Raw genomic sequence first — 20,536 nt, forward strand, 5'->3', positions numbered from 1 at the left:
ACCATTCACATAGACAACATAGTGAGCCTCAGTGTTGAGAAAATACATCACCATTGTGGTCTAGCCTGCTGGACATATTTTGTCTGATTTATGGGTATAATTTTCATGAGCAAGTAATTCCTCTGTGAATAGTATGTGTGACTCTGTACCAAATTTTTGAATAGTGTGGAAAAGGGGGAAGACTACACTGGCTGGGCCAGAGTACAGTCTGGTTGTTGTGGTTTTTTATTTTACTCTACAGAGATGCAAGTGGGTTACCTAGAAATAACATATTTTAAAGTAGCTAAGTGCTAATAGTCCATACATCTTTCAAAAATATCTTTCCATTCCTTGGTTGTGACCAGCTGTCCAGCAGGTCAGAATGACAGAGGGTTGCCTTAGTGTGTGTTACTGGGCAGTTGTTTGGTTCATTTCTGAAAATAATTAACAAGAGGAGGACAGATCTAAACTGTCTTGCACTGCCTACGGAATTGCAGAGGGGCTACTTAATCATGTAAGTGCCTGCTCAGCTGTTCAGTTTTGGGTAATAAAATGGTCACTGGTCACAGGAACAATAGTGACAGTATTTTAAATTTACAGTTTGGGTTGGTAGGTATTAGTTTATGTAAGTGTGCTTTAGGCATTGGAGCATTTTCACAACAGATTTTTGTTAGACAGTAGTCAGTTCTGTGGCTGATCTTACTTCCTCACCATTTTGTAGTGGTACAAAGTATGATTTATGTGCAAATTTTCTGTGCTGAGAGATCAAAATAAAGCTGTGGGGAGACAGTACCATTCATTCTATAATGCTGCGTTAAATGGATCTGGTTGGGAGGAAAGTTCTGTCTTGCCATTATAGTCTTAGAATTGCTTGCAATTAATGTTCATAGTTATAATTTGGTATATTTCATGATGGGGAAAATATGTATATGTCAACCTGAATCTTGCCTATCATGAGTTTTAGATACCATCAATTGCAGTTAAGGTTCTTTTGTTGAAGGAAAAACATTCCGCATGACAAGAGGAAATAACATTTTATTTTATGCTCAAGTGCAATCATTTACTTCTGGAGACTTTCAATTATGTATGGATGTTTTATGTAGGCTTTCTATGTGCACAATATGCACCTGCTTTGTGCCAGATAATAGCACCCCTTACCTTCCAAAGGTTTGTGTGTTCTCTGTGTTGTTAAACACGTACACTGGGAGGGGGAACAGTGTGACAGAACGGTGACCTTTTTCCAGTGCTGTTGGTTATGGCATAGGAAGCTGTTGGAAAATGATTGCTACAGAGCTGAAAAGATAATCGGATGCAGTTCATTACTCATCTTGTCAGCTGCTCCTGCTACAAGGGATTGTATCACAAGATGTTAATCTGCTTGTGACTAGATTTCAAAGCAAGCATTTTTATTTTGGAGGGGGTGTAAATAATTTAACATCTTCCAATTCTATTTCATTTTCAGAAGCAAGAGAAATGGAAAATTCCTCATTTAAAGTTTCAGAATATTAATTGATAGAAATATTAGTACATCCTTGTGGATTATTTTACATCTATATGATGATATGCTGCAAAAAGCCGTTTAATTGCAGAAGTGGGTTTTTTTAGACTAATTATGAGGTAGTGTATTCCTTGAATAGTGGAAGTTAGTCTGCTAGCCCACTTCAGTGTGTTCTGCAAGACAAGTATTAGACACAAGACAGATTTGGACCAAGGAGAGCCCTATCTCCACATTGAATCACTAATGTGGATGTACCCAATGCTCCCATACATTCTCTACCACTGAGGATATTTGGTGTAAGTGTGGAGGAGGATTTTATTCATTATTTGCAGATGGGAAGATGAGAAGGTAGTTTTAGCTAGCTGACTTCAGTTTTCTGAAGGCGAAAGGCCCAAAAGAGCAGTTACTTTCTGATACTGTGGTTCTGCTGCTCACAATGCTGTATGTGAAGCATAGGGAAGGCTTATAAACTTTCCATTACATTAAGATGAGCCAGTAGATTTGCTGTGTACATTTCAGGCAAGCAGAACTGCCTTTTCCAGCATCATTCTGCCTATCTTTTTAAGTCCTTGAAGAAGTTGTCCAGTAGAAGGGATATTCCTTTGGTTTCCTCTTGGAGAAAAACACTCCTTTTGCTACCCTTTCCTTGTAATTTTCTAGTATTGATTATTGTCAGATGGAATTGCATGCTACATTATAAGCAGTTAAATTATAATTCTCATAAATCTAATAAATCTAATCCTTATTAGAATACGTAATTTAAAAAACAAGCAGTGAGAAAATCAAATGTACCTTCAAAAGTAATGTATCAAATAATGTGTAAGCAAAAGAAATTACAGGTTTAAACAAATTAGTTTGTTTCTGGATGCTCATGGTTGCATATGGCACTTTTTTACTCCCTCTGGAGTATCTAATGCTAATGCCTTGCTGTATTCCAGTTTTGGTAGCTACAGTCCACCCATTTAAATACCCCCTGGTGTATGCGTAGGCAACAGTATTCTCTAGTTCCTGCCACAAACTCTTACATGGTCTTCTCTGTGCTATTAATCAGCAGCTGTATTTCACCTCCAGAGAGACTGCATCTCAGCACTGGACAAACTGAAATCTCGTGTCATATGTTATGCAAGCAGCCAGCACTCTGTAGATACTGATTTTAGTTAGTTAGAAAACTGGGCATTTGTTTTTTCCCCTAAACATTTTTGACTCAGTAGTCAGTCAGTAGGAAATGTTATCTGACTTCTTTGTGAAGCTTTTCCCTTCTGTCTCTCCTCATACATAATACAGCTGGCTAGCTGAGCCTTCTTCCCTACAGAATTCTGATACAGTTAATGTACACCATTCAGCCAGGTCAGAAGACACAAGCTAATGAGCAGAGGCTAATTTGTATGGCTGTGGCTACCTATGCAAATGTGTGCATGAGAACATATGTATGCATGGCTGACCTTATATTATGTCTATAGAGATACATGGAAAAGTGACATATTTCCACAGCAGCATAAACCATCATCCCATGTTACTGTTACTTGTCACCATGTTGAATCCGACAGTTAAGATAGGAATGTTGATGGGGAGGAGTACATGCATATTTGTTTTCTGGACCCTTAATCATTGTGTTTTCTGCTGAGACAGTGGTAGAGATGTAGATGGTAATTACAGGAATGAAAAAAAAGAGTGTCAAAGTGCTCTCTAACTATTTTTCCACCTCCATTAGATTATTTAGAATTTGAATTGAGTTGCCATGCTCAATAGGCAACCATTGTTCCACGTTGGGATAGAGAATATGCAAGCCAATTAATTTATATTTGATGTGAAAGGCCATTTGTTTTATAGTAGTCTTCATGTTCAAAATTTGAAACTGTGAAATAAAGAATTAAGTAATTTCACGTTTATGCTATCACAATAAATTTTTCAAAGAAAAGAGATTTTATGCAGTGAACCTTCTGAATGATTTTCTATTATTCTAATTTTACTTTGCCCATTTATGAAAGTCAAGTACAATTTTACAGAAAATACAAACATAACTACAAAATAAATTACTTCAGTTTCTAAATCTCTCATTGTCCTCAAGCAGTCAAAAATGAGATTCCGTAATCCCAGTTTATTTTAGCATTCAGTGTCAATTATCATATATTTTAGGAGTCCAAGGGTATAAAAGATGTTCTCTCTCAGTTCTTAATGCATGACCCATAAACTTTACCTTTCTTTCTCTTTAGAGATAAGGAGTAGAGTTGGATTAATTCCTCATCTAATTGCAGAGTTTGTGACGATAATCCTATTTTTTATAATTACTTTTAGATGTATCGCTATACCTTTGACTGATTTTCAGAATTTATATTATTCTTTAAGATGATTGTTTTTAAACTGAATCTTGTGCTTGAACTTGAAGTTTTTCAATGAACAGATCTTCAAGAGGGATGCAGTGGTACTTGTTAATGAATGACATTGTAAAGACATTAGTTGGTTTGCTCATTATTGCCACTGCTAGTGAAAAGAGACCATTTTTTTTCCCTTTATCATCTTAAGTGGTAGTAATTCATTTTGGAGTAGCGAGACATTTAAATATAATAGATTATCTCCACCTTTTTGTGGTACTGCTGGGCAGTGCAGGAGTGAAACGGACATGTTTTTTCTTTTCTTATTATTATTCCTGTAGTGATTTGGTCAAACTGGTTAATGCAGCCATAGGGTCAAGGGATGACATGTACACCATGCAAGGAAGAAAACCTTTCTGTTCAGAGTGGGTTTTCTTTTTCTCTTCCCATGACAGCACTGAACAGTCTTCCAAGTATCTTAACAAGCAGGCAGGACAGGATACTCATCCTCATCTCCTGGAATTTTTTTCTATCTCAGACAGGGATCAAAAATCAGCCTTTAATGCTTGACCCTAAGTGCCAGATGTTGGGAGCAGTAGGGAAGCAGCCTGCCCCTGCACATTCCCTTTGCTGTGCTCCCTTGTTTCCACTTCAGACTGCAATACCTGTTGGCACCAGGCAGGGAATAGTCAGCTGTGAGGTTCACTGTATTTTTGTGTGGTTTGTGTTTTTGGGAAGCAGAGCTGCTCACTGTGCAGTGGTTTGGTGCTGGTTGGAGTTTGCCAGCACGTGGTAATGGCAGTGAATAATTGCTGTGGGGTAGCCAGCACGAGAACTCCCACGGAATGGGAAGGTCACTGCAGTGCAGGGAGATTTTCTAACATGTCTCCTGAGGTGTGCTGCTTCAGGCTGCACTCACACCCCTAGAGAGCTGGGAGATTTATGCTCAAATATTTAATTTGAGACAAGACTGAAGCTTTTCTTTTGTTTTCTCTCATAGTTTTTTTAGCTCTAAACCTGAGGAAAACTTCTCAGGTTTTCACTTATTTTGTTTATAAGATTTTGTTATATTTGTTTATTATTTTGTTATAAGATTTCACTTATTTTGTTTTTATTCCCAGTGGTGAGGAGCAGCTTTGACTGGAAGCATTTGCATTGCTTGATATTCTTTGGAAAGAGCATGTTTTGAAACTTGTATTCCTTTTGTCCCTTGCTCTTAGGATGGCCAGTCTGATATTTTGTACAAATTTTGGACTGCAGTAACCCAGACACTTTCCTCTCAGTTTCAGTCAGCAACAGACTGTAAGTATTCAGTATAAATGATTTGTAATGTGTTCTGTAATTATTTTGAATCTTACTTTGCAGTAAGTCCTTTGCTCGGTATCTCCTCTACCAGAACTATAGCAGTGGTTCACTCAGCACAAAGTCTGTGTGTTGTTAACTTCTGGGTTTGTAACCTCTTAAACTATGGTTGAATTTTCAGAAAGAAATATTTTCTGTTTCATTAAGTAGTTGTTATCTAATAACAAAAAGTATTTTTCTAACTGTGAGTAGAGGTATGTTTGGAATGGTACATTATACTCCCTGAAGCAAGTGGGTTTGCCAAATTCAAAATTAGTAATTTGATTTTAAAGATAAATTCTTAGTCTTTTCTTGTGAAACACTGATTGATTGTAAAAATCAGATTTCAGTTATTTTTTTGATTCCATTATAAACAGGATTTTAGTTACTTCAAAATTGTTTTATATAAATGCAGATGAACAGCTGGTGTTCTGACTTTACACAATTTTCTCTACATGTGTAATATGTAAATAGCTGATACAATCAAGGAATATTAAATATAAATCATGTGTTAACATAAAACAGTTCTATTACCAGAACATGCTAATGCAGCATGCAGTTGGATCATAGGTGAGTTTGGTACTTTCATAAAAATGTCTATCACTTTTGCATGGAGTGTTTAAATTTAATCTTTTGCACATAGAGGTGAAGGGCATAAGATGTACATTTATCTTTGTGATCTCAGCTATTGCACTGGCCCTTCAAAATTTGTTCCTTCCAGGCTTTATAGCAGCAATATAATTTTGAGGAACTAGCTGGTGGATTCGTACTCAGTGGTTGCTAAGTAACTAGATGATCCCCAAAGAAAATGTATGCATCTTGTGTTAAAACATATTAATTTTACTGTTTGCCTTATGCATTGCTTTAAGGGCAGCATGTACATACCCTGAGCCTCCTGTGCTCACACTGAACACGTGCTGCCTGTTCTCACTGTTCTCATTGAAGATTGTAAATTTGTGACATCAGTTAACAGGACCAACCAACACTGCAGAACTGAGGGAACTCTTACATTTTGGCAGCTGTACTTTTTCTAACAGCTATTCAAAACTATTTTATTACTTACAGCTTTTAATACATATTTCATATAAACATTTATAGGGGAGGTTCGATGTGAATGTTTTTATCTTGCTACAGCTGAGTTTTGGGGAGACAGATTTTTTTATTTCAATGAGGCATCTAAATGAAAATATTCATTTTTAATATAAATTTCTGGTGACTGAATGCACTGACATCAGTCACATTCTGGATCATATAGATCAGAGGAAGACAAGATATCAGAAAAATAGTGTAAAAATAGAAATTTATAGCAGTTTAAAAGGTTTGATATTAGATAATGATCTGCTTGTGTGAGGTTGGGACAGTCTTTGCAAACATAGCTTCATGACCTAAAATAACTCTGTGTTTGATAATAAATGTGAATCCTCCTGTATTCAAAATTTATATTGGAGTTGAAAGCACAGCCTGGGTGAAATGGGGCAGATGTCTGGAACCTGAAAAACCTATGAATGAATGGAACAGTGTTAATCTCCTAATGTAATGGGAAATCTCTAGAGTATGAGTGATGTTAGATCAAGATTAACAGTTGCTAAAGCAGTTGTACATTTGTTTCATTTCCTGTTACTTGTGGCGAGCCTTTCAAGGCTGAAAATAATGCTGCTTTTTCTGCTGGCTTTGTCTTTCTTTGAGAAGTTTAGGAATTGCATATTAAATATCTTGTTTTAAGAATTGGACATAAAAGCATATGCTTCCCTCATCACATTTCTGAAGGCTTTGGTTCATCGGAGTTATCTTTGTCTGTTTTAAATTGTTATCTTCAAAGTTGCACAGCCCCACACTTATCCTCCATCAAGATATTGTTAGCAAATCTCTAGATTTAGAGAGTTCCAATTACCCTTTGGCCTTACATGAATTATAATAATTAAGTTTGATACCAAACATTTATTGTACAAAAGAAAGTAATTTTTTCATATCTAGTCTTCCAGTTGTCGGTTTTATATTGATGCTTTACATCCTTTCTCAAGTGCATTTAATGTTACAGTTTTGTCACTTTGAAATTAATTATAAATATTACATTATTAATATTAAACTTAGGATAGCATTGTGTAATATTGATATAAATGCAAGGATAGAAGTTGTTTATAGGAATAAAAAAATTAGTCTGAACTTAGCATTGTGTGTTGCTTACTGCTTTATTTTACAGCCTCTATGTTTTTGAAACAAGCATTTGAAGGAGAGTACCCTAAATTACTGAGGCTTTATAATGACTTGTGGAAGCGCCTCCAACAATATAGCCAAAATATTCAGAGGAATTTTAACACAAGTGGAACTACTGATCTTTTTGCTGAACTACAACAAATGGAGGAAGATGCACAGGACATATTCATCAAAAAAAATGAAGATTATGAGTATGTATTATGAACTGTATGACTATAAAATATAAATATTTGCACCCTGTAAGAAAACAGAATAATTTTTTAAAACTTACTGTTATTCAAATTGTCACTGCAGGAGAATTTGAAAGGCTTTCTCCCCCTCTTGCAGTTACTGCTCTAATGCTATTTTAGAGCTCTAGGCTTTTCATTAAGCTATATATCTAACAGTATTGGGTTGTCTTGTCTTTCACAAAGTCTCTGAGTTCTATCAAGTTCTATCTTTTTGTCTCTTTGGGTGAAAAAAATAGGAAAATGGTGAAAATTCAGTTTTGTATGTATTGTGATTACAGCACTAGCTTTCTCCTGATGACACTGCAATCATTTGAGTGTGACAAATGCTCAGTTGTTATGATTCACAGTTTTTAGTTTATACATCATAGAATAAACATCATCTAAGTGATATCAGAAAGATCAAACTGAAACAGGCTTATCAAGCCTATTATGACTTACAGACTTATGTAAGATAAAATGAATATTTTATATGAGAATTGTATTGACTTAAATATGTTCTTGAGCAGTCAGTGGGAGACTTATCAGAACAATGTTTTTTTTATATGCATATGTTTAAAAAGCAGAAAGGAAAAACAAGGTTCAGTATTGCAAAGTTTGTATGTCTGGAAAGATTTAATGCTATTGTGAATTTTAATTTGAAATGTAATAACTTTTTCTTATGTGCAAAGTCCAGAAAAGGCCTTGAAAGATTCACTGCAACAATATGAAGCTGCCTATTTGTCAAAATCCTTGTCTCGACTGTTTGACCCCATCAATCTTGTCTTTCCTCCTGGAGGTCGGAATCCTCCCTCTTCTGACGAGCTTGACAGCATCATTAAAACTATAGCCAGGTATGCACATATGAGGCATTGGAAATGTGTATTGGAAATGTGTATTGGAAATGTATATTGGAAATACTCAACATGTATTTTTTCATAACTTACAGTTTTAGAAAGGAGACTTCCTTAGCGGTAAAAAGTTAATTACTCTTTAATTATAAAGTGGATGAGTGCAAAAATCATGTCAGAGTTTAGGACAAGATAGGATAGGATAGGATAGGATGGGATTAGACAGGATAGGATGGGATAAAATAGAGTGCCACACAATAGAACAGAATATTTCAGTTGGAGGGGACCTACAATGATAAGTCCAGTCCAACTGTGTGAACACTTCAGAGCTGGCCAAAAAGCTAAAACATGTTAAGGGCATTGTCCAAATGCCTCTTAAATACTGGCAGGCTTGGGGCATGTGCCACCTAAGAAGCCTGTTCCAGGGTTTGACCACCCTCTTGTTAAGGAAGTGATTCCTTAAAGCTGAGTTGGAACCTCAGCTCATGCAGGTTTGAACCATTCCCACACCTCCTCTGACTGGATCCTGGGGACGAGTGCTCAGCACCTCCTTCTCCACTTCCCTGCTTAGGAAGCTGTAGAGGGCAATGAGGCTGCCCCTCCTTTTCTCCAAACTTGGCAAACCCACACCCTTCACTGTCCCTCACAGGACATTCCTTCCAGTCCTTTCACCTGATCTGTTGCCCTCCTCTGGACACATTCAGATAACACCACATTTTTCCTAAATTGTGGGACCTTGAACTAGACATGGTGTTCAAGGTGAGGCTGCACCAATGCTGAATGCACCAAGATAGGCACCTCTTTATTATTATTTATAATAAATATAGTTTATTTTTTATTTTCTATATTTTGTTTTTCTGGAAAAAATTAATTTTTAAAATAAGTTTTAATGTTTAAGCTTATAAAAGATCAGGAAGAGAAACTTTACACATACTGTCAGTGTCTGGTATCTTAATTATCCTGACTGTATCAAAGGAAAGTGGTAGTTGCTTGGCTGGAAGTGATAATACCTGATGTAAATACTTTGTTAGAGTAAAACAGCAAGATGATAAGTAAATATGACTATTCCAGGTAGAATTTGTAGAATGAGATACATAAATTACCAATGGTGTATTTTCCCTCATAAGGTTTTGGTAAGGACTACTCTGTTTAACAAAGTCTGAGAAAAGATGGGTGGTATTCACAGTATGTGTGTCTGTGTATAAAATATTAAATATTGACACAGTACTTGTGACTGGGAGTTACAGATGCTCAGAACATGTCTGTTGGTGTGGTGACTGATACTGTTTTGCTCCTTGCAAAAGAGAAAGGAAAACAACATGAAAATTATGAAATTTCAGCTAAGTCTTCTAGAGTGACCTTCAGCTTATGATGTTTGGGGTCCTAGAGAGTTCTCAGAGAAGATTTTTCCAAGCTGGGGTGCCTAATGATTCTCCAGCTCTTGAGAGAGGTTAAACTCACCATTAGCAACATGATGGTTCTTGTGCTTGCCTGTCTTCAGCAGAGCAGTTTTGAATGCAGCCCCAGCTGACGGAGATCTGGGGACGTTAATGAACAAAAAATACTGGAAGCGATTTAGAAATCTTTTCCTTCTTCATTTGTTCCCTGTCATTCCTTGGGGGCCTCTTTTACTATGAAGGATTGCCTAAAACACACCTTATTAGTTGTGTCAAGCTAAGGCATCCCCTGGGTATTTCTGCACAGCTCATGTAATTCCAGAGTTGAATGACTGTGTATTCACCTGTAATGTTTGAAGGCTGCTGCCAAAGCTTGAATGTAGTTAATTGCTGTCAATATTTTTGAATGGCTTACTAATAGTGATTTCATACTGAAGTGTCATTCCTAAACTTTGCTCATTTCTACTAGAATAGGAACACTGCACATAAAATTCCCAAATGACTTGTTAAATTGTAAACTGAATTACGGTGCGTGGAAAGACTTGGTTGTATGTGTTACTCTCTCTAAATTGACGTGCCACGTAACTGTGGATTCATAGTTAATTCTTTATCGATCCACTACAGCATTCAATACAGCACTGTTCAGTTGTTAATTAAGATTTGTGATCTTTGCTTCCAGTGAGCTAAATGTGGCTGCTGTTGATCCAGACCTGAGTTTAGCTGTGGCCAAAAATGTGGCGAAGACCATTCAGCTTTTTGGTGTAAAATCAGAGCAGCTTGTAAGTAACTTTAAGTTTCTAAATAGCAATGTTTTTTCATGTGCAGTGTTTTGTAGATTTAGAACATAAGAGTTCAGCAATCTAGATAGACAAAACCTTCCAGTTAACTCTCCATTGTATTTATGAACACGATCAATTAAATTCTGCCTTCAGACAAAGTCAGCCTATTGATAGCAGTAAAATTTATTTGTATAACTCCAAATTGAATTTGCCATATTAATTTTTAAAACCTCAAAATTTTAGCTGTCATTACACAAAATCAAGACTGTTAAATTCAGTTTTTTATTAACCAGGATTTGATACTACATTAGTTACATGATACAGCATCTTTATGGTATTAAAATTTAGCCTATTCAAATACAATTTTTCACTAGTTGCAAGAAATTTTGGGTATTTTTTCCATATGTGTATTGTTTGACATATGTTTAACTGACCTTTATTTGTTTGTATTTGTCATATATTTCCAATCATTTACCATGCAGTGGTATCTAGTGTTAACCTGAATAGAAGGATCCCCAAAGCCTTATCCTTTTGGTAAGAGCCTCCAAAAAGCCTATGGATAGTACAGTCAATGTTGTCATCATACAAAAAAAAAATTTAGATGAACAATTTTCTCCTAAGGGCTGTTGCTGAAATTATAATAGTTTTTTTATGAAGAGATGAAAAAAAATTTTTGCAATGTGCAGACCCACCAGAAATGACTAACTACTTGTATTTGTAAACAAGATGTTCACTTAATAAACAGCATTAATTCTGACAGCAGACTCAGATTCCAGTAACATTCATTTACTATATGTTTTATTTAAAGAAAGATGCCTGCTAATATTTTTTTTGTACCAATTGGCTACAAAACATTGCAGTAATTTAGTTAGTTTGGTTTCTGTTCACCTTTTACATTTCTTCCATCTTGGAATAGCTTTGAAAAAACTGAAATTCAGTAACACATACAACACATACTTTGTTTACCTGGTCTATTGGATGAATTGTCTTGGAAGTTTGCTGACTTGGTGTATGGAAAAGGAATGTAGGTGAAGCAGTCACGAAGGCCATAAAGAATAATTTAAACTTTAAAATAAAAACAAATGTTAGCCTTATTTTCTTAGCTATTTAAAGCATGGTGCTTAAGTTGAGTCTGCTTTTAAAGATACAAAATCATGGCTTCATATTTTCAGAATGAAATTTGCTCATGACAGAAATGAGGATTTTTAGTAGGTTGTGAGCGTCTTGATAGTCATAGGTAAAAAAAATACATTGTGTCATGGAGTGTGGTGTCAAATAGTGGCATTCAACTGGAAAAAAAAAAGATCTTTCAGCTGTAACTGTGAAAGTATCAGGGTTGTGCTCATTGTCTCTGTTAGAGTCTGGCCAGTGGATTCTTTGGAAGTGAACATCTTTCTGTGATCAGACAGCTGGAAAATTCATAAGAAACCCTGAAAAAACCAAGATGCTTAGAAAAAGGCTGATAAGTATATGATTTGTGGCTTTGTGATAGCTAACCTTAAAGTAAAAGAATGTAGGAGGAAAGAGGGAGTGTGAGCCCTTAAACTCCTTGATTTTGACAACTTAAAATGCGAACTTGAAATACTAAAAAGCTAAGTGAAGGGATTAGCCAAACTGGCAGGATGAACATCAGTGTCCTTGAAGCACATACCTACAAATTGTAAAATAATATTGCACAGCTACCCTTTTTTTAAAACTTCTTTCTTTCCTTGCTGATATATGTTACAAATTTAAAAGCCAGAAGTGCTCAACACAGTTGCCAAGATATAAGTGTCAGAGTCATCTTTGAAGTGCTGAAATATCATTCTTAGCCTCCAGCTGCCTCTCCAGCAGGGCATGGCTCTCCCACTTGTCCTGTGCCATGCTTGCCAGCCCTCTGGATATAATCTGGAACAACTTAGCCTTTTTTTGGTGCCTATTTTTGGGCAGACAGATTGAGCCTGGAATGTGCACCACATGTAGAATAGGAGCTATGTTAGACAGCACTGTTTCATTATGTTTTAGTGGTTTAGCCAAGAATGCAATCTTAATTCAATCTTGCTATCCAGCCTCCAACAATAGCTTGGAGTCAACAATAATCCTTCTCTCCAAAGCTGAGAAGGGGCCATGGAACATATCCGCTCAGATGCTTCATGTCTGATAGCTAGAGCAGAGCAGTGCTAGAGATGGACATTTAATTTCCTGCAGGACCTTGAAATTGAGTTCTCTTCCAAATTAAAAGTAAACAAAACCATCTCAGAATTCTTAGTGAAGGAAGGTGGGGGCAGGAGAGTTTAAAAAGTAATTAATATTTTTTTTTAAATGTTGTAATATTGCAGGTAGATTTGAAAGGTGAAGAAGTGAAATGTGCAGTTCTAAAAAGGCTGAGACATTCTGATGTTGATGTCAGGGTTTTTATTTACTCAGTTTCACATAACAAGGAATTCAATGAGATTTTGTGGCTGTTTCTCCAAGTATCCTTAAATAGACAAATAACAAGAAAATTGTTAGTCAAGAATCAAAGGTTTTACCTTTGAGCAAAAGCAGCATCTGTCAGTTTGTACATGCAGACCTAAAGCAAAAATGACTAAGAAAAAACAGCCTCTTCCTGTAAATCCTAAACATTTGTTAATGTTACTTGTGCCTTTGTACCCTTTTCAACTTTCCCCACATCAAGAACTTGCTGCACCTGAGACCTGTTCTTTTATTAACCAGCTCAGAGAAGATAATAAGGTCTGGAAGCAGCAGTATGTAGATACATCCTGCTGTTGAATGAATCTGTAGTCAATCCCTTGCTGGTGCTTTGGTGTGGTTGGTGTATGCCATGCAGCATTCAGAATAATGGTCCTAATTTCACTCAGTGTAATTGCAGATGTTCTTACTATACAGAGTTTGAAGGGCTAATTAGGCATTGCACTGGATTTAAAAAATATTTCTGTGAATTTAAGAGTATTAGCTTTCATCTTCACCACTCATCCTGTGTTTTGTGGTGCTGAGAAAGTGTGCTTGGTATATTTTCTCTGTGCCATTAAACTTTGTTTCTTCTTATTCATATTTTCCTTAAAACAGAGAGGCCAGACACCTTCATAATGATTACAGACACCACCAGATTTCTGTTTAGTCACCATTTCCACGTCCTTCTCATTCCAGATTGGAAAAGTTGTTAACAAATATGAACATCTGAGCAAAATTTTCCTCTTCTGCATTTGCATATTGTAATCCAGTGCATAGATTTTAACAAAAGGTCTGTTTACTGGGCCAGATTTTGTTCACTGGCCACTCTTTCTTGCAAGTGAGGTAGCCTAGATGAGAAAGAACCCTAACTTTTCTCCTCTATTCAGTTCCAGAGGACCCATCTATTCCCATTTGCAAATACCTTTAATCATCTGTCTTGATTGATACGTACAACGTGTTGTGCTCTTGTTTAACTGGTCACATCAGGAAAATTAGCTCTTTCATCCAATACTTACAATAAGTATAGTGAAGGGAAGAGGTTTGTGAGAAGGCAATAAGTTGCATTTCCTGAAAACAAAAAAGAAAGTTGAGTCATTTAGGGTGTTTATGAGAATTGATGCTCCTTAACAAAAGATAGGAGCTCATAAATCTGCTTCCTAGAGATATTTTTGCCCATTTGTTTAATAGTTGATAGTTGAGTAGTGCAAAAGAGAACTTAAAACTCACCAGCATCTTTATTACGTGCCTTTGACATGGCAGTAGTAATTGTGCGACAGGATCCTCTAGTGCAGCGATCTTAACATTTAGGGTTATCCATTCCGATCAGTATAAACTTTTGGAGCATGCACCCTCATTATATGTATACTTGTTTATTTATAACTTTTATACATCTACTGTTGAAGTTGATAACAAGTTGATAACAAGTTGATAATACTGTTGAAGTTGATAATATACTGTTGATATTTTTGTCACGCACTCCATTTTCTTTTGCCTAATCCTTGTGGTGCATGTGCCCCATTTCAAAGAGCACTGCTCTAGAGTAATACTCTGCAGTAATCTTCCATAATAAGGGAACAGACTTGATCTGTTAATTTTTGAAAAAGATGCCTCCTTGATTACAGTCTTTAGAACTCATGTTTAGTTTTGTTAACATGCTACTTTATATCAGATTTTTCATTTATTTATAGAAAAATTTAAAAATGGTAGTCTAGTGATTGAAAGTGAAACAAAACTGTGTTTCCCCAGTTGATTACCTGTAATTTTGTCATTTACTGAGCTGAATTTTGAATGTACTTGAAATGTTGTGTTTTCTCTTATAATTAAAAATCTCTTCATTGCAACTTCACAATTACTATATTTTGTTTGATGTTGATAGAGATGTCATGAAACATTGAGGTTTATAGCTCTGGAAGTTTACAAGATATGTAATTTTGCCAACAAGAGAAAAATAAATTGTAAGATCCATTGTCCATATAGACTTAAGATGGAAGAGCACTCTTTGGTCCTCTAGTCTATTCCCTTCCCAGCACAGGACTGGTGGAAACAATATTTGTTGCTGGGGCTTTTGGTGCATTATTTCCGGTTTTAGAGTGATGATTTCAGTTACCTGAATGTAAGTACTGCATGTTCTCTTACTTTTGTGCTGTTTCTATTCAGCTTGTCATGTGGGTGGATTGAAATACACTAACACACCCACCAAGTGCACATAGATGAAATGTGTTGTGCTGTGAACATGAAATGCAGTTGTTTAGAGAAGGTGTGATTCTCCTACTTTGTGAACCTGGAGACCTCTACCAGTTTCCTCCCTAGAGTTACAGTCATCCTGTCAGACTATCTTTATGAATTTTGATCAGAGTCCCAGAGCAATCCTTCCTGCCTTGTCTGATGGAGGCTGTGTCTTCTGACTCCTCCCACCACAGGGCATCACTAGAGGCATCATCAGAAACAAGGTTATCCTTTGTCCAATAAACAAGCAAAGAGTCATTTGCAGAGGCAGCATTGTAAAAATGAGATTGCCCACTTACTTTTCAGAGCAGGTGGGGGCGATTATGCTGGCAAATTCTGGTGGATTAAGCTGTCTTAAAAACATTTCTATATAAGGATATTGTGTGCTTACATGATTGAGGCAGACACAAACTCACTCTACTGTGTTGCCAGATGGCAGAGCACATTTTAGCTCCACTCCAGTCCATGGTGACCAGTTCAGCTGTGGCACCTTGCTGAGCACAACACTCCCTCAGCCTGGAGCACAAACAAAGTTCATGTCTGCTTGAAGTGCAGACAAAGCAAGAACCTGCATGGCCATACTAAACTAGGCAGATTTTTTTCTAAGGTTGGGGTAGAAAAGACTAAAATTGGTGGGAACTGTGATCGCCTATAATTGGAGTGTTTCCTAAATATGGAATATTGTATTTTATGGAGTAATAAGTTTATCTAAAAAAAGGGATCTTTCCAGCAGAGAAGAGGCTGCAGGCAGATGATATAATGGAGATCTTTCCCGCTGTCAGACTTGTAAGCAATCATGGAGAGGAAGCCCTGAAAATGTGGAGATGGAGAGTGGGTGTAATGAGGGAGGAAGGAAGTAGAGAATTTGAATAATTTTTAAAATTCTCTTAACTCAGTGTGGTTGAGCTGATGCCACATATATCACAAAAGCAGATGAATGAGGCAGAGGTTTGAAATACAGGCTGAGGACAGTGCTCTGGGAGAGCTACTAACCTTTGCCCTCAGCTACTAAAACTGTCCTTTATAGCTTGTGGTAGAGGCCTGGCTTCTCATCAGGATTTTAGCCTAGGCAGTGGTTGTGGTGTTTATGATTATCACATTTGCCACTTGGAAATTTTTAAGCCCTGTGCAGAGAGCACAGTCCTTCCTGGCATTCTGAAGAATTCTGCCCTGGTCTTCTTAAGAAAACATAAGACAATGCATGGTGTATTTTACATATTTCAAAGTTAAAATGCTAAAAACCCAGGAACAGAAGCAAATTTTGAGATTAAAGAGAATGCATAAGTGTCTCAAAAATTAGTCACTGCACCAAGGTTCAAATAGTTGTCACATATCCTCAAAGGGCAGGACGTTGAATCACCTATTGGTGACCTCTGCTACTGGACATGCCAGGAGACAAAATGAGAGAGAATTTGTAATTCTGATCCCAAAAGTGATAGATGACTGTACCCTTCAGACATAAGAACATTTGCGTGGAACATTTGGGTGAATGACGTCTTAAGATTCTGGACTGTTTTGAGGGAAAAGTCAGCATCAGCTGATGATATCTGTGATATAGAGTAGGCAGCCTCTTTCTCACTGTCCTGGATCTCAGTAGTATATCGAGATTTATTTATATTTACTTAAGTAAATATTTGAGTTATGTAATGTTATGCATGGTTCTAGAATGTGCATCACTTGAAGAGCACTGGAGCAGTAATATGAGCAGTAATATGCTGGCACAAAAGATTTCTTGGGAAGTAAGTGGGAAGCTTTGATTTACCCTGATCTTGGTTGTGAATACAATGGTGAAACTGAATTTCAGATGTTGTGAAACAATTCTGAATATTTAACTGGCTTAATGTTTAAATGTAAAGTGACTCTAACATAAAAATTCTGTGATTAAAATTAATATACATTAGTTCTAAACTTCTGAGGATCTACTGAGATCTACTTTTCAATTAACTGGTACTAGATTGTGTAACTAGGACAGTCTTATTGTAAAGTACTATTATCTGTCATAATGATTAGAAGCATGTGCTTGATGACAGATTTTTTTTAGTGCATTATAATTTAAGAAAGTAAATACCAAAAAAGAGCAGAAGTAGAAAATGTACCAATTTATTGTCGTGTCAACCCCTTCTTCAGAGGCAAACACTATATACATGCATATCCCAATCACTGACTGCTTGTCCCCAGATGGTCTGGGTTTGTTTTTCAAAGAGAGTAAGGGTGTTGAAAACACATAACTATGCTTAGAACAGTAAATGTAAGTAAGTAGATGAGCTTGGTCTCACCTGTGTGAAGGCAAATTTGTATTATAAAGGTTTGTTCCGATTAGTGTTGGCCTCCCTTTAAGGATCAGCAAGACGTGTTTGTTTTTGCCGCAGAAGGGCTGTCTATTGAATGGCCCCACGCTGTCACCCTGGTGTTTGTGTCAGTGTCTGCCACTGTCAGTTGGGAGCACAAGGTCAGTAAGGGTTTGTGACAGACACTCAGGATTGAGCTGCCATCCCAGCTGTGAACATCTCTCTGAGGTGGGAGGGTAGCAGCAATGTCTGTACCCAGGAGTGGAAGGTTCCTGGAGGCACCCCTGGGCACTGAGAGCAGTGGGGCCAGGCAGTGCCTCCCAGCTGGGGAGGGCTCCCCTTCCCCAGAGCAGTGCCTGCCTGCCAGAGCCCTCCTGGCCATGGCGTCTGCAGGGCTGCCTCTCCTGAGCTGCAGCTGGAGGCTGGGCAAGGGAGCTGTTGGCCCAGGCCAAGAACTTGCTAATGAGTGTCCTACCAGAGTGGTGGGACAGACAATCACGTGCCCGATCCAGGGACCTTTCCTGGCACCCTTTAATTTACAGCTCTGGGTGTAGCCAATATGTGACTGAGACTGAACAAAAGCAAGATGCAAAATCTGTTCAAGAGCAAGCTTAAAATAATGACAGATTGGAGTAATTTTTTTTCTTGCATCTGGAATTCACACTTCCTCCTGCTGTAAATAAATCTCTAAGGCAAAAGTTAGGAGATGTGATTTTCTTCTTATTGCTTTTGGTCTTAAGATTTTCTTATATTGCCAAAACTTCAAAATATATGCTTTCCACAACATGTTTTCCTATCTGCAGTGCTTGTCAGCTGTACTTGACTTATTTTCATACAGCATTTGGTGTTTCTAGCAGAGTTTTAGACCTTGAAAAGAGTACAGTTGTCCATGGCATTGTGGCTAATTGGCAACTTAAAATGCTGCTGGACGGGTGCAAGAAAACTCTTGGATATTAACTCTTCAGTGTTCAGCCCTTTCTTCAAATAGCCAAGTATTTCTCTGAGCCAACTCAGATGACACCCTTTTGCATGCCGGTGCAACCAAGCCCTTCTGTGATTTAATATTCTATTTTTAGTGAATGTAATGGATGGAGATACAGGCTGAAGACTATCTATCTATCTGTCATGTTCAGATATTTTTAGAGCACTGATCTTTGTAATGCTGATCAGCACCAAATGTATTACATAAGATTAGCATCAAAATATATACAATGGAAAGTCAGCTCTGCTGCAGTTGTTCTTAAATTATTTTTAGTATTGCCCACAAAACTTGTATAGCTCAGTGCATTGCCCTGCCATTGTGCTCAGTCTCTGTAAGGAAACATTGTAAAAGATTCATTTTATCTTTTCTCAGACCTTTTCAGTCACAGGTCTCCTTCCTGAGGCTTCAGGTAAGATAGTCAGTGATGCACATTATAAAGATTTTAATAAATGCCCACTTTCCACCAGGACTGAAACTGAGACAAATTGTCTCTCGTTGTCCTTCAATCCAGTTCATATTTGAACTTGTGATTTGTAGATGCAAAATTCCAAATTCTCTTTTACTTACCTTACTAGCCACTATTGTGTTATTTATTGGTGCTCAGGTGGCTTTGTCTTTTGCAGTTACCCATAATGATATTTTCAATTTTCAAATTTTAGTGGATACTCAGGACTAATATCTTCTCATTAAATATATCTGGTTCACTAGCTAACCATTTAGAATGGATTGGAGTGGGTTATTTGGGAGAGTTTTTGAGTTTAGAGGCAGACTGTAAGAAAACAGGCCGTATTCTTCTCACACCACTCTAGAAGAAGCATTTTTGTGTTTCGTATTTTCTGAAAAAAGCTGATCCTTTAGATGTTTTTAAAAACTACTTTGTAATTACTGAGGTTTAAAATAGATCTCAACTTTCTGCGTATCCATCTCATCATCATAACTATTTGTAGCAGATGAATCTTGATTTTTTTCATAACTTTTTTCTTAGTGGGTTTATGGTGCATCTGATATATTATAGTCAATAGAAGGAAGTTTGCTCTTTGTTTTTGGTGATGTAGTGTTGAAGGTGTAATGCTGGCATGCCATGGCTTTACAGATCTTCCAGAATCTCTTTTCCTGAGAATGCAATTAAATGTGCTCTGATCTTGGTTTATATTACTACTGTTAAAAACAATCTCTACTTTATTAATGCTTGTCCTTGGTGGCTTGTAAACATTGTTGCAATAAAGAGAACAAGGAAAGAAAAGGCTAGAATGCCAGGTGGAATAAAACCCCAACAATTAATTCAGCTTAAAACAGCGAGCTGAGAAAGAGACAGTCTTTACAAGGAATTTTTGTAATATCATTTGTAGAAAGTGTCTGTCATGCTTGATCACAGCAATGAAGATTTAAATAAGCTGTTTTCAGGGGGTTATTTAGATGAGAAGCAATATGAATGGCATATTTTTGTCCAAAATCTAAAAGGCTAAGTGTATTATAACTGATCCAGGGACTATATTGGAACATCTTGGCTTAATCAGTGAAATTGTGAAAAGCAGAAACACAAAGGAGTATGGGATTTCAAAGTTAAAATATTGCAATGAGAAAACACTTGGATGAGAAGGATTGATTCCTAGTTTTCTCTGAGTATTCATGGAGATAGGATTTTTTTTCCTCAACCTTTCAGTCTGTCCTTAGTGGTTGAGGAGGAGAAGGCAGAGAGCAGCTGGACTAAACTGGACTAAAGTTAGCCATTTAGCTGGACTAAAGTTCTCCATTGATTTTGCCCCAGTCTGTCTAGTCTGGTGAGACAAATATCCATAATATGTTGCAAGAAAGAAAAATGCTGATGCAAGATGGCTGTAATTCTGGTTTCTTTTAGGGAAATGAAAAGAATAAAGACCTCATTTATGGAGGAAAGCATTCATTGAGTTAGCATTAGTCATATATATTTCAAGGAGAAATGTACCTTACACTGCCCGAAAACATTTTTTGGCCCAGTTAATTTATGCAAATTGCTCAAATGAAATATGCCAGAGTAGCAAGAAAATGGA

General features: G+C 36.9%; 1 protein-coding gene across 1 annotated transcript in view; it reads left to right on the top strand.

The window, feature by feature from the left end:
* The window catches only part of COG5 (component of oligomeric golgi complex 5), a 174,171-nt gene that overhangs the window by 121,709 nt on the left and 31,926 nt on the right, over nucleotides 1-20,536 (top strand). The window contains exons 11-14 of the mRNA XM_071423903.1: nucleotides 5,010-5,091; nucleotides 7,331-7,535; nucleotides 8,243-8,404; nucleotides 10,478-10,577. Coding sequence (XP_071280004.1) covers nucleotides 5,010-5,091; nucleotides 7,331-7,535; nucleotides 8,243-8,404; nucleotides 10,478-10,577 — 549 coding nt within the window. The remainder of the gene's footprint in view (nucleotides 1-5,009; nucleotides 5,092-7,330; nucleotides 7,536-8,242; nucleotides 8,405-10,477; nucleotides 10,578-20,536) is intronic.

The sequence above is a fragment of the Agelaius tricolor genome, unplaced genomic scaffold (assembly GCF_023055355.1).
Source record: "Agelaius tricolor isolate 1412-34295 unplaced genomic scaffold, bAgeTri1.0.p SCAF_3, whole genome shotgun sequence".
NCBI lineage: Eukaryota > Metazoa > Chordata > Aves > Passeriformes > Icteridae > Agelaius > Agelaius tricolor.